This window comes from Cnephaeus nilssonii, assembly GCF_951640355.1.
Source record: "Cnephaeus nilssonii genome assembly, chromosome: 7".
Classification (NCBI taxonomy): domain Eukaryota; kingdom Metazoa; phylum Chordata; class Mammalia; order Chiroptera; family Vespertilionidae; genus Cnephaeus; species Cnephaeus nilssonii.
In genome coordinates, this window is record NC_137078.1 from 4,245,155 (window position 1) to 4,258,211 (window position 13,057).

Here is a 13,057-nt window from a genome sequence, read left to right on the forward strand (position 1 = left end):
CAGTTTGTGGATTATTTGTAATTCTTACTTCCCTTTTTTAAATTTCTTTCCTTTTCACATTGGATCAATTTCATGTTTCTAAAAAGAAAAAATAACCAGAAGGGGAAACAAAATTATTTAATAGCAGCAAGGGTTCAATTGTAAAAGTGAGTGGTTGTGAATTTCTGTGATTTTTCTCGAATGGAAATATTTTAAAAATAAACCCCTATTATTACATATAATACTTATTTATATGATTGTTTTCTAAAAATACCAATGCATATTTAGATTTTTAAAAACACATCACTGGAAGATAAAAATGAATGTCACATTTCTTCCCTTTTTTGTGAGAAGATAATCTTAATAATTGGTTTCAATTCAACATAGTAAAGTAACATAAGTGCAGTATTGATAGACAAATTAATTCTTGCTGTAGACAAGATGTTTCTAAATTGTAAATTGTAGAAAATTAATAATCAGTTCCTTGGTTCTTCATTCTACTTTTAGGGACTACTTGGACACAGGAAATTGTAGATTTGATACAGAACAATGGAGACATTGAGAAGAGCAGACGGGCTCCCATTCATCTTCGACAACCTTTCTTGGAGTGGGTAAGAACAACAAACTCTGGTAAGTCTCTAAGATAAAAAATCATAAACTTTACATAAAATTGGGAATTTGGGAGTAGAGACTCTGAAAGTCTACTACACTAAAAAAAATGAAAAACTTCCTTTGGTCCCCAATTCTGAATACTGAATGAAAGTTATCTTTTCTTGGGCAAATCTTGATAGGTCCCTTCACTTAACTTATTTAGCCTTAATACTTAGTAGAGAGGTACCATCTCCCTATTAAATGAGGTGTCAATGAGTTACAAGTGCCAAGGAATGTCTACTTAGTCCACCCCCAACAGATCCCCTGCTTTCACATGTGGGACCTCAGTGCCAAGGCCAAGGTCAAGGACCCTGGCACCAAGGACACCAGTGTTCAAAATAAGAATTCACAAAGTACTTTTTATTATTATTTTTTTTTTATTGATGTCAGAGAGGGAGAGGGAGAGAGAGATAGAAATATCAATGATGAGAGAGAATCACTGATTGGCTGCCTCCTGCACGCCCCCCACTGGGGACCCTGCCCACAACCCGAGCACGTGCCCTTGACTGGAATCGAACCCGGGACCCTTCAGTCCACAGGCTGGCGCTCCATCCACTGAGCCAAACCAGCCAGGGCCACAATGTACTTTTAAAAAAATAAAATTTATTACTCTATTTTTGAGATGTAATTCACATTCCATAAAATTCAGCCTTTTAAAGTTATACTTTTTAGTAGTTTTTAGTATATTCACATGATTGTGCAACCATCACCACTATCTTATTCCAGAACATTAAAACAAAACAAAACAAAACAACAAAACAAAACCCTGTATCCATTAGCAATCATTCTCTACTAGAGGCCCGATGCATGAAGATCCGTGCAAGAATAGGCCTTCCTTCCCCTGGCTGCCAGCACTGGCTTCCCTCCGGTACCCGGGTCCTGGTCCTTCACTCCAGCCAGAGTCGCCTTCTACCTTTGCTCCTGCCCTGCCACCCTCCTGTAGCTCCCTCCACCCCCCGCCAACCCCCCTCATAGCAGGTGTCCGGCTCCGCCCTGGCCGCTCCACGCCTGCACACGTGCGCACTGCCCAGAGGCCCAGAGCAGCCAGGGTGGGGCAGAATGCCTGCGAGCTCGGCCGACACCATCTTTGTCGCATCAATTTGCATATTACCTCCTTATTGGCTGTGGGTGCTGCCATCTTTTGTCATGGAGTGGCGGCCAATTTGCATATTCTGTCTTTCTTAGGTAGGATTTCCCCTTTCCCCAGCCCCTTGCCACCACTAGTCTACTTTTTGTCTGTATATCTTTGCCTTTCCTGGATATTTCGTATAAATGGAACCACATAATACATAGCCTTTTGTGTCTAGACTCTTTTAGTTAGCATGTTTTCAAGGTCATCATGTTGTACCATATATCAGTATTTATTCCTTTTTGTGGTTAAATAACACTCCATTGTATGGATATACCACATTTTGTTTATCTATTCATTAACTAATGGATATTTGAATTGATTCCACTATTTGGTTATTATGAACTAGAGGCCCGGTGCATGAAATTCGTGCATGGGGGGGGGGGGTCCCCTCATCCCAGCCTGTACCCTCTCCAATCCAGGACCCCTTGGGGGATGTATGACTGCCAGTTTAGGCCTGATCCCGGCAGTCAGACATCCCTCTCACAATGCTGGACCGCTGGCTCCTAATTGCTGACCTGCCTGCCTGCATGGTTGCCCCTAACTGCCCCCCCTGCTGACCTGATCACCCCTCACTGCCTCTGCGTGCCAGCCTGATTACCCCTAACTGCTCCTCTGGCCGGCTTGGTCACCCCTTATTGCCCTCCCTACTGGCCTGGTCACCCCCATCTGCCCCCCTCTGCCAGCCTGGTTGCCCCCAACTGCCCCTCCTGCTAGCCTGGTTGCCCCCAACTGCCCCCCCACCGGCCTAGTCGCCCCTCACTGCCCCCCTTGCCAACCTAATCACCCCCAACTGCCCCCGCTACTGGCCTGGTTGCCCCTAACTGCCCCCCCACCCCGCTGGCCTGGTTGCCTCTTACTGTACCCCCTGCCAGCCTGGTCACCCCCAACTGCCCCCCTGCTGGCCTGGTCACCCCACGCAGCCTGCTATTCATTCATTTGGTCGTCCCTCACTAGCTCCCCTGCCAGTCTGGTCACCCCATGCAGCCTGCTTGTTCAGTCGTTTGGTTGTCCCTCACTAACCCCCCTGCCATCCTGGTTGTAGGCAGCCATCTTGTGAGGGCATGAGGGTTAATTTGCATATTACCTATTTATTGTATAGGATAATGCTGCTATGAACATTCAGTTACAAGTTTTTTGGGTGGACATATGTTTTCAACTCTCTTGTATATATACCTAAGAATTGATTTGCTGGTTTATACAGTAACTCTATGTTTCACTTTTTGAGGAACTGTCTAACTGTATGTATGAGGGTTCCAACATTTATTATTGTCCAGCTCTTTGACCATAGCCATCCTAACTTGAAATGGTATCACTTTATATTTTTATTACCTTAATAAATAATGATGTTGAGCATTTTTTCATGTGCTTATTATTCTTTTTTTTTAATATATATTTTATTGATTTTTTTTTTTTTTTTACAGAGAGGAAGAGAGAGGGATAGAGAGTTAGAAACATCAATGAGAGAGAAACATCGATCAGCTGCCTCTTGCACACCCCCTACTGGGAATGTGCCCGCAACCAAGGTACATGCCCTTGACCGGAATCGAACCTGGGACCCTTGAGTCCGCAGGCCGACGCTCTATCCACTGAGCCAAACCGGTTTCGGCGTGTGCTTATTATTTTTTTTTAAATATATATTTTATTGATTTTTCACAGAGAGTAAGGGAGAGGGATAGAGAGTTAGAAACATTGATGAGAGACAAATATCGATCAGCTGCCTCCTGCACACCCCCCACTGGGGATGTGTCCACAACCAAGGTATATGCCCTTGACCGGAATCAAACCTGGGACCCTTCAGTCCGCAGGCCGACGCTCTATCCACTGAGCCAAACCAGTTAGGGCAATGTGCTTATTATTCTACTAGAAGACTGATGCACGAAATTCGTGCAAGGGACGTGGCCCTCTCAGCCCAGCTGCCTCTCAGCCCCGTGACCCTGCCAACTGGTCATTCTGGAAGGTCTTCCAGAAGGTCTTTCCACCATCGTCTGGTCTAATTAGCATATTAGCTCTTTATTTTATAGAATTTAAAATGTGTGTTTTTTTAAATCTTTATTGTTGAGATTATTACATGCCCCTCTTTTCTACCCCCATAGCTCCCCTCCACCCAGTTACCACCCCACCCCAGGGCCTTGCCACCCTATTGTCGGTGTCCATAGGTAGTGCATACATGCATATAAGTTCTTTGACTATTCTCTTCCTGCACTCCCACACCCCTTTCCCTCTGATAATCGTCAGTCTGTTTCATTTCCATGCCCCTGATTCTATTCCATTCACCAGTTTATTCTGTTCATCAGATTTTTTATTCATTTGACTTTTAGATTCAATTGATAGATATGCATTTATTGTCACTTTGTTGTTGATAATTTTTTATCTTTACTTTTTTCTTCTTCTTCCTCTTCTTAAAGAATACCCTACAGCATTTCATATAATACTGGTTTGGCAGTTAATAACTCCTTTAACTTTTTCTTGTCTGTGAAGCTCTTTATCTGACCTTCAATTCTAAATGATAGCTTTGCTGAGTAGAATAATCTTGGTTGTAAGTTCTTGCTATTCATCACTTTGAATATTTCTTGCCACTCCCTTCTGGCCTGCATAGTTTCTGTTGAAAAATCAGCTGACTCCCTTGTAGGAAACTAACTGTTTTTCGCTTGCTGCTTTTAAGATTCTCTCTTTGTCTTTTGCCCTTGGCATTTGAATTATGATGTATCTTGGTGTGGTCCTCTTTGGATTCCTCTTGTTTGGGGTTCTCTGAGCTTCCTAGACTTGTAAGTCTATTTCTTTCACCAGGTAGGGGAAGTTTTCTGTCATTATTTCTTCAAATAGGTTTTCAATATCTTGCTCTCTCTCTTCTTCTTCTTCTGGCACCCCATAATTTGGATGTTGGTACGCTTGACGTTGTCCCAGAGGCTCCTTACACTATCCTCATATTTTTGGATTCTTTTTTCCTTTTGCTTTTCCGGTTGGGTATTTTTTGCTTATTCATATTTCAAATCTTTGACTTGATTCTTAGGATCCTCTAGTCTACTGTTGAATTTCTGTATATTATTCTTTTTTTGTATATTATTCTTTATTTCAGTCAGTGTATGCTTAATTTCTGACTGGTCCTTTTCCAATTTTTTTTTTTTTTTTTTTTTTGGCATTCTCACTAAGATCCTTGAAGGTCTCACTACATTCCTTGGAGGTTTCTAGAAGATTCTTGAGTAACCTTATAACCGTGGTTTTGAACTCTATATCTGGTAGTTTGCTTTCTTTCATTTCTTTCATTTGTGACACATTTCTTTGTCTTTGCATTTTGGCTGCTTCCCTGTGTTTGTTTCTATATATTGGGTAGCTGCTAAGTCTCCTTGAGTTGATAGAGTAGCCTTGTGTAGTAAGTTCCCTATAGGGCCTAGTGGCTCAGCCTCCCCAATCACCTGAGGTAGACACTCTTGGTGCACCCCTTTGTGGGCTGTGTGCACAGTTTTGTTGTCATTGTGCCTTGATTGCTGTTGGTGTCACTGGGAAGAATTGACCTATAGGCCAATTGGCTGTGAGGACCAGCTGCTACTACAATGGGAGAGCTGCTGTGCAGGAGACACCTTTATGGAGCAGGACTTGCTTCAGTAGGGCTTTGGTGCTCACTGAGTCTGCCCCTTGAGTGTGTCACTTATGGATGTGAAGAATTGTAATCTGGTATGGTCTCACATGACCACTGGGCACACTGTCTCTTGAGTCTCTAGGGAGGTGCAACGTATGCCACTGCATGGGGCCATCCAGCAGGAGCTACAGAGATATCTGCAGATTCCTCCTCTTTGTATTGAGTTTGGAAGTGCTCAGGTGAGGCCCAGCTGTGAAGCAAGGCAGGCTGGTGCTGGTGCCGGCCTTCAGCCTTTTATTGATAGCTTTGGGACTACCTGATTCAGCTGCAGCTTGTTTGACAGGTTTTAGACTGAGAAAGGACAGGCCATTCATATGCAAAAGCTTCTGCACACAACTTGGGTGGGTTGTAAATTGGGTGGGGTGGGGTCTCAGGGAATCACCAGAGTGGAGCAAACAGAAATGGCTGCCAGTTAGCCCTGCATCGGGAGGTCCCAGCACAGGAAACAATGACCTCTGTGAGCTTCTTCATCTGGAAGAAAGCCGCCCCCATGTTCCTGCCCCAATGCCAGACAGTCCAGTTTCTCCCTTTATGTGTCTGGGTCCCCCAGAGCCTTGCCTGGCACTGGAAGTCAGAGAAAGGAGGAGCTTGTAAGTTCAGTTCTCGGTGCCGGCCTTTTAAGAGGAGCAGCTGGGTCTCCAGCAGCCTGTGTGTCACTCAGCCCCAATCCGCACTGGTTTTTACAGTCCGTAGTTCTTACTGCCCCTAGGGACTTCTTTCCCCAGCTCTGGAACCCTGGGCTGGGGGTCTGGTGTGGAGCTGGGACCCTCGCTCCTCCTAGCAGCCTCCACAGAGGCAATCTCCTTCCCGTTTAAAAAAGTGGCACACCCGGGTTCCGGACCTGCTTGTTCCCGCGCCTCCACACCTCCTACCAGTCTCAGTGTGCTTTCTTCTTTACCTCTCTAGTTGCAGTACTTCCACTCAGCCTACTTTCCCATGGTTCTGGTTTATAGTTGTTGTGTGTTTTAGTTGTAATTTTGATGTGGTTATGGAAGGCAGCAAGTACAGGCATTTACCTATGCCGCTATCTTGGTTATTCTCCCACAATGCACTTTTAATGGAAAAATAATAAATGGTATAGCCACAGCTAAGATTTTTATAGCACTTACCACATGCCAGGCATTATTCTAAACACTTTCCATGTAGTGTTTTAGTCTTCACAACACACTGTGAGATAGTTGCTATTTTATACTAATGTAAAATATGAAGAAATTGAAACACAGAGGTCATGATTTGCTCAAGGTTCATAACTAATAGGTAACTAAGCCAAGATTTGAATTCAAGAATTCCATTTCTAAAGTCATGTTATTAACATATATGTAATCTCCTGTATGGACTACTCCAAATTTATGTATCTGAGATATAGGATGGAGTTAAATAGACTCTGATGAAACTTGGTCATCCTATATAGTATAATAAAAGGGCAATATGCAAATTGACCCCAACAGCAGAACAACCAGGAACAACTGGTTGCTATGATGCGCACTGACCACCAGGGGGCAGACGCTCAATGCAGGAGCTGCCCCCTGGTGGTCAGTGCGCTCCCACAGGGGGAGCTCCACTCAGTCACAAGCTGGGCTGACAGCTGCGAGTGCAGTGGCAATGGCGGGAACCTCTCCCACCTCCTCTGCAGCCACCTCCTCTGCAGTGCTAAGGAAGTCGGATTGCAGCTTAGGTCTGCTCCCTGGGGTCCCGGACTGCGTGAGGGCACAGGCCGGGCTGAGGGAGCCCCCCCGCCCCAGTGCACGAATTTTTGTGCACTGGGCCTCTAGTCTATACATATATATAAAAGCCTAAGCGACCGGTCGACCAGTAGCTATGATGTGCACTGACCACCAGGGGGCAGATGCTTAATGCTGGAGCTACCGGTCGACCAGTAGCTATGATGTGCACTGACCACCAGGGGGCAGGTGCTTAATCCTGGTGGTCAGTGTGCTCCCCCAGCGGGAGTGCCACTCAGTCAGAAGCTGGGCTCATGGCTGGCGAGCACAACTGCAGTGGCATGAGCCTCTCCTGCCTCTGGCAGTGCTACTGAGCGGCGGCAGCAGGCATTGCCTGCCACTTTGTGCACTGCTACATCCCTCGGGGGATGTCAGACTTCCAGTATCTCCTGAGGGGTCACAGATTGTGAGAGGGTGCAGGCCAGGATGAGGGACCCCACCAGTGCACAAATCCATGCACTGGACCTCTAGTCTTTAATAATATTGTTTCTACCAGAATCTATTCTTTTTTTTTTCTCAATTTTTTTCATTGATTAAGGTATTACAGGTGTCCATATCTCCCCATTTCCCCCTTCCCACTCCCATACATGCCCTCACCACCAAGTGTCTTGTGTCCATTAGTTATGCTTATATGCAAATATACAAGTCCTTCGGTTGATCTCTTACCTCCCCCTTCCCCCCACACCCTGCAGCCTTCCCGCTATAATTTTTTAATATATTTTATTGATTTTTTGCAGAGAGGAAGGGAGAAGGCTAGAGAGTCAGACACATCGATGAGAGAGAAACATCTATCAGCTGCCTCCTGCACACTCCCTACTGGGTATGTGTCCACAACCAAGGTACATGCCCTTGACTGGAATCAAACCCGGGACCCCTGAGTCTGCAGGCCAATGCTCTATCCACTGAGCCAAACCGACTAGGGCCTTCCCGCTGTAATTTGACAGTCTGTTCGATGCTTCTCTGCCTTTGTATTTATCATTTTGTTCATCAGGTTATAATGTTCTTTATTTTCCATAAATGATTGAGATCATGTGTTATTTTTCTTTCACTGACTGGCTTATTTCACTTAGCATAATGATCTCCAGTTCCATCCATGCTGCTGCAAATGGTAAGAATTCCTTCTTTTTATAGCAGCGAAGTATTCCATTGTGTAGATGTACCATAGTTTTCTAATCCACTCATCTGCAGATGGGCATTGAGGCTGTTTCCAAATCTTAGCTATGGTGAATTGTGCTGCTATGAATATAGGGGTGCATATATCCTTTCTGATTGGTGTTTCTAGTTTCTTGGGATATATTCCTAGAAGTGGGATCACTGGGTCAAATGGGAGTTCCATTTTTAGCTTTTTGAGGAAACTCCATACTGTTCTGCACAGTGGCTGCACCAGTCTGCATTCCCACCAGCAGTGCACGAGGGTTCCTTTTTCTCTGCATCCTCGCCAACACTTGTCGTTTGTTGATTTGTTTGATAGCCATTCTGACAGGTGTGAGATGGTACCGCATTGTTGTTTTGATTTGCATCTCTCGGATGATTAGTGATGTTGAGCATGTTTTCATATGTCTCTTGGCCTTCCTTCTGTCTTCTTTCAAAAAGTATCTATTTAGGTCCGTTGCCCATTTTTTGATTGGGTTGTTTATCTTCCTTTTGTTAAGTTGTATGAGTTCCCTGTAAATGTTGGAGATTACACCCTTATCAGTGATAACATTGGCAAATATGTTCTCCCAAGCAGTGGGCTTTCTTGTTGTTTGTTGATGGTTTCTTTTGCTGTGCAGAAGTTTTTATTTTGATGTAGTCCCATTTGTTTATTTTCTCTTTAGTTTCTATTGCCCTAGGAGCTGTATAGGTGAAGATATTGCTTTGGCACATGTCTGAGATTTTGCTGCCTGTGTATTCCTCTAGTATTTTTATGGTTTCCCATCTTACATTTAAGTCCTTTATCCATTTTGAGTTTATTTTTGTGTATGGTGTAAGTTGGTGGTCTACTTTCATTTTTTTGCATGTATCTGTCTAACTTTCCCAACACCATTTATTGAAGAGACTGTCTTGACTCCATTGTATGTTCTTGCCTCCTTTGTTAAATATTAATTGAGGATAGTGTTTTGGGTCAATTTCTGGGTTCTCTATTCTATTCCATGGATCTATATGTCTGTTCTTGTGCCAGTACCAGGCTGTTTTGAGAACAGTGGCTTTGTAATACAGCTTGATATCTGGTATTGACATCCCTCCTAAGTTGCTCTTCTTTCTCAGGATTGCTGCAGCTATTCGGGGTCTTTTTTTATTCCAGATGAATTTTTGGAGAGTTCGTTCTAGGTCTGTGAAATATGCCGTTGGTATTTTAATGGGGAGTACATTGAATCTAGAGATTGCTTTGGGTAGTTATGGACATTTTTTTTTATTTTTAGGAAATCTTTATTCTTCAGATTATTACAAATGTTCCTCTTTTTTCTCACCATAGTTCCCCTCCACCCAATTACCCCCCGCCCTGCCCCATGCCCTTACCCCCTGCCACTGTCCTCATCCATAGGTGTAAGATTTTTGTCCAATCTCTTCCCTCACCCTTCACACCACTTCCCCTTGGGAATTGTCAGTCCACTCCCTTTCTATGCCCCTGATTCTATTATATTGACCAGTTTATTCTGTTCATCAGATTTTTTATTCACTTGATTTTTAGATTCACTTGTTGATAGATATGTATTTGTTGTTCATAATTTTTATCTTTACCTTTTTCTTCTTCTTCCTCTTCTTAAAGAATATCGTTCAGCATTTCATATAATACTGGTTTGGTGGTGATGAACTCCTTTAGCTTTTTCTTGTCTGTGAAGCTCTTTATCTGACTTTCAATTCTAAATGATAGCTTTGCTGGGTAGAGTAATCTTGGTTGTAGGTTCTTGCTATTCATCACTTTGAATATTTCTTGCCACTCCCTTCTGGCCTGCATAGTTTCTGTTGAGAAATCAGCTGACAGTCATATGGGTGCTCCCTTGTAGGAAACTAACTGTTTTTCTCTTGCTGCTTTTAAGATTCTCTCTTTGTTTTTTGCCCTTGGCATTTGAATTATGATGTGTCTTGGTGTGGTCCTCTTTGGATTCCTCTTGTTTGGGGTTCTGTGCGCTTCCTGGACTTGTAAGTCTATTTCTTTCACCAGGTAGGGGAAGTTTTTTGTCATTATTTCTTCAAATAGGTTTTCAATATCTTGCTCACTCTCTTCTTCTGGCACCCCCATAATTCAGATGTTGGTATGCTTGAAGTTGTCCCAGAGGCTCCTTACACTATCTTCATATTTTTGGATTCTTTTTCTTTTTGTTTTTCTGGTTGGGTGTTTTTTGCTTCCTCATATTTCAAATCTTTGGTTTGATTCTTGGCATCCTCTAGTCTACTGTTGAATTTCTGTATATTATTCTTTATTTCAGACATTGTATGCTTAATTTCTGACTGGTCCTTTTCCATTTTTTTGGCATTCTCACTAAGATCCTTGATGGACTCATTAAGTTTCTCAAAGGTTTCTAGAAGATTCTTAAGTAACCTTATAACTGTGGTTTTGAACTCTATCTATATCCAGTAGTTTGCTTTCCTCCAATTCTTTCATTTGTGACATGTTTCTTTGTCTCCGCATTTTGGCTGCTTCCCTGTATTGATGGAGTGGCTTTGTGTGGTAGGTCACCTATAGGGCCCAGTGGCTCAGCGTCCCCAATCACCTGAGGTGGACACTCTTGGTGCACCCCTTTGTGGGCTGGGTGCACAGTCTTGTTGTAGTTAAGCCTTGATTGCTGTTAGTGTCACTGGGAGGAATTGACCTCCAGGCCAATTGGCTGTGAGAACCTGCTGTATCTATAATGGAAGAACTGCTGTGCTGGAGACACCCTTATGGGGCCGGACTTGCTTCAGTGGGGCTTTGGTGCTCACTGAGTCTGCCTCTTGAGTGTGTCACTAATGGATGTGAGGAGTTGAAATCTGGTATTGTCTCACACTGACCACTAGGTACACTGGCTCCTGGGTCTCCAAGGAAGTGCAAGTCAGCTACTGCCTGAGGCCACCCAGCAGGAGCTACAGGGAGATCTGCAGATTTCTCCTCTTTACTTGGGGTTTGGAAGTTTTGGAGCTGTCTGACCCAGCTGCAGTTTGTTAGATTAAGCTGTGAAAGGGCAGGCCAGTCATATGCAAAAGCTGCTGTGCACAGTTTGGGTGGGTTTGTAAATTGGGTGGGGCGGGGTCTCAGGGAATCACCAGGGTATAGCGAACAGCGATGGCTGCCAGTCAGCCATGTCTGTGTCTCCGCATCTCCGTGCCCCGTGCCCCAGCACAGTAAGTAAACAATGATTCCTGCGAACACCACTGCAAGAAAGCCACCCTCACTTTCTTGCCTGATGTCAGACAGTCCAACTTCTCCACGTATGAGTCTGGGTCCCCAGAGTTTCGCAGGAAACTGGGAGTCCTGAGCAGTCCAGAGCTTGTATCCCCTTCCCGATTGAAAAAAACAGTGCACCCAGTTGCTAGCCCAATTCGCACGCTTCCATACCTCTGCTTTTCCGCTCCTCTGCACATCCTACCCGGTCTCAATGCACTTTTTTCTTTCCTTCTAGTTGTAGAACTTCTACTCAGCCAGCTTTCCCGTGGTTCTGGGTGATAGTTGTTTTGTCTTTTAGTTGTAGTTTTGGTGTAGTTGTGAGAGGTAGCACGTACAGGTGTATACCTTATGCAGCCATCTTGGTATCTCCAATATGGACATTTTAATGATGTTGATTCTATCAATCCATGAACACGGTATGCTCTTCCATCTATTTATGTCTTCCTCTCTCTCTTTTTTCAATGTCCTGTAGTTTTCTGAGTAGAGGTTTTTTACCTCCTTAGTTAAGTTTATTCCTAGGTATCTTAATTTTTTTGGTGTGATGATAAATGGGATTGTTTTCTTAGTCTCTCTTTCTGTAAGTTCACTGTTAGTGTATAGAAATGCCATAGATTTCTTGGCGTTAATTTTGTATTCTGCTACATTGCCAAATTCATTTATTAAGTGTAATAATTTTTTGATGGAGTCTAGGGTTTTCTATGTACAGTATCATGTCATCTGTGAATAATGACAGTTTTACTTCTTCTTTTCCAATTTGGATGCCCTTTATTTCTTCCTCTTGTCTGACTCATGTGGCTAACACTTCCAGTACTATGTTGAACAGGAGTGGTGAAAGCAGGCATCCCTGTCTTGTTCCTGTTCTTAGTGGAAATGGTTTTAGTTTTTGCCCATTGAGTATGATGTTGGCTGTAGGTTGTCATATAAGGCTTTTATTATGTTGAGGTATGATCCCTCTATTCCCACTTTGCTGAGCATTTTTATCAGAAAAGGGTGTTGGATTTTGTCAAATGCCTTTTCTGCATCAGTTGATATGATTATGTGATTTTTGTCTCTCACTTTGTTTATGTGATGTATCACATTTATTGATTTGCAGATATTGTATCAGCCTTGCATTCCTGAAATAAATCCCACTTGGTCATGGTGTATGATCTTTCTAATGTAATGCTGGATCCAGTTTGCTAGAATTTTGTTGAGGATTTTAGCGTCTATGTTCATGAGGGATATTGGTTTGTAATTCTCTTTCTTTGGGGTGTCTTTATTTGGTTTTGGGATTAGGGTAATGCTGGATTCATAGAAAGTGTTTGGAAGTGTGCCTTCCTCTTGAATTTTTTGGAATAGTCTGAGAAGGATTAGTTTTAGTTCTTCTTTGAATGTTTGGTAAAACTCCCCTGTGAAGCCATCTAGTCCAGGGCTTTTGTTTGCTGGAAGCTTTTTGATTACTGTTTCAGTTTCATCAGTAGTTATCAGCCTATTCAGGTTTTTTGAATCTTCCTGGTTGAGTTTTGGAAGCTTGTATTTTTTTAGGAATGTGTCCATTTCATCGAGGTTGTCCAGTTTGTTGGAGTAGAGTTCTTCATAATATTTTTTTTATA

At 43.3% G+C, this 13,057-nt stretch overlaps 1 protein-coding gene across 1 annotated transcript in view; it reads left to right on the forward strand.

Moving 5' to 3' along the window:
- The window catches only part of LOC307102537 (sulfotransferase 1C4-like), a gene marked incomplete at both ends in the record, with an annotated part of 40,368 nt that overhangs the window by 2,845 nt on the left and 24,466 nt on the right, over positions 1–13,057 (forward strand). The window contains one exon of the mRNA XM_079776135.1: positions 487–609. Within this exon, the coding sequence (XP_079632261.1) occupies positions 487–609 (123 nt within the window). The remainder of the gene's footprint in view (positions 1–486; positions 610–13,057) is intronic.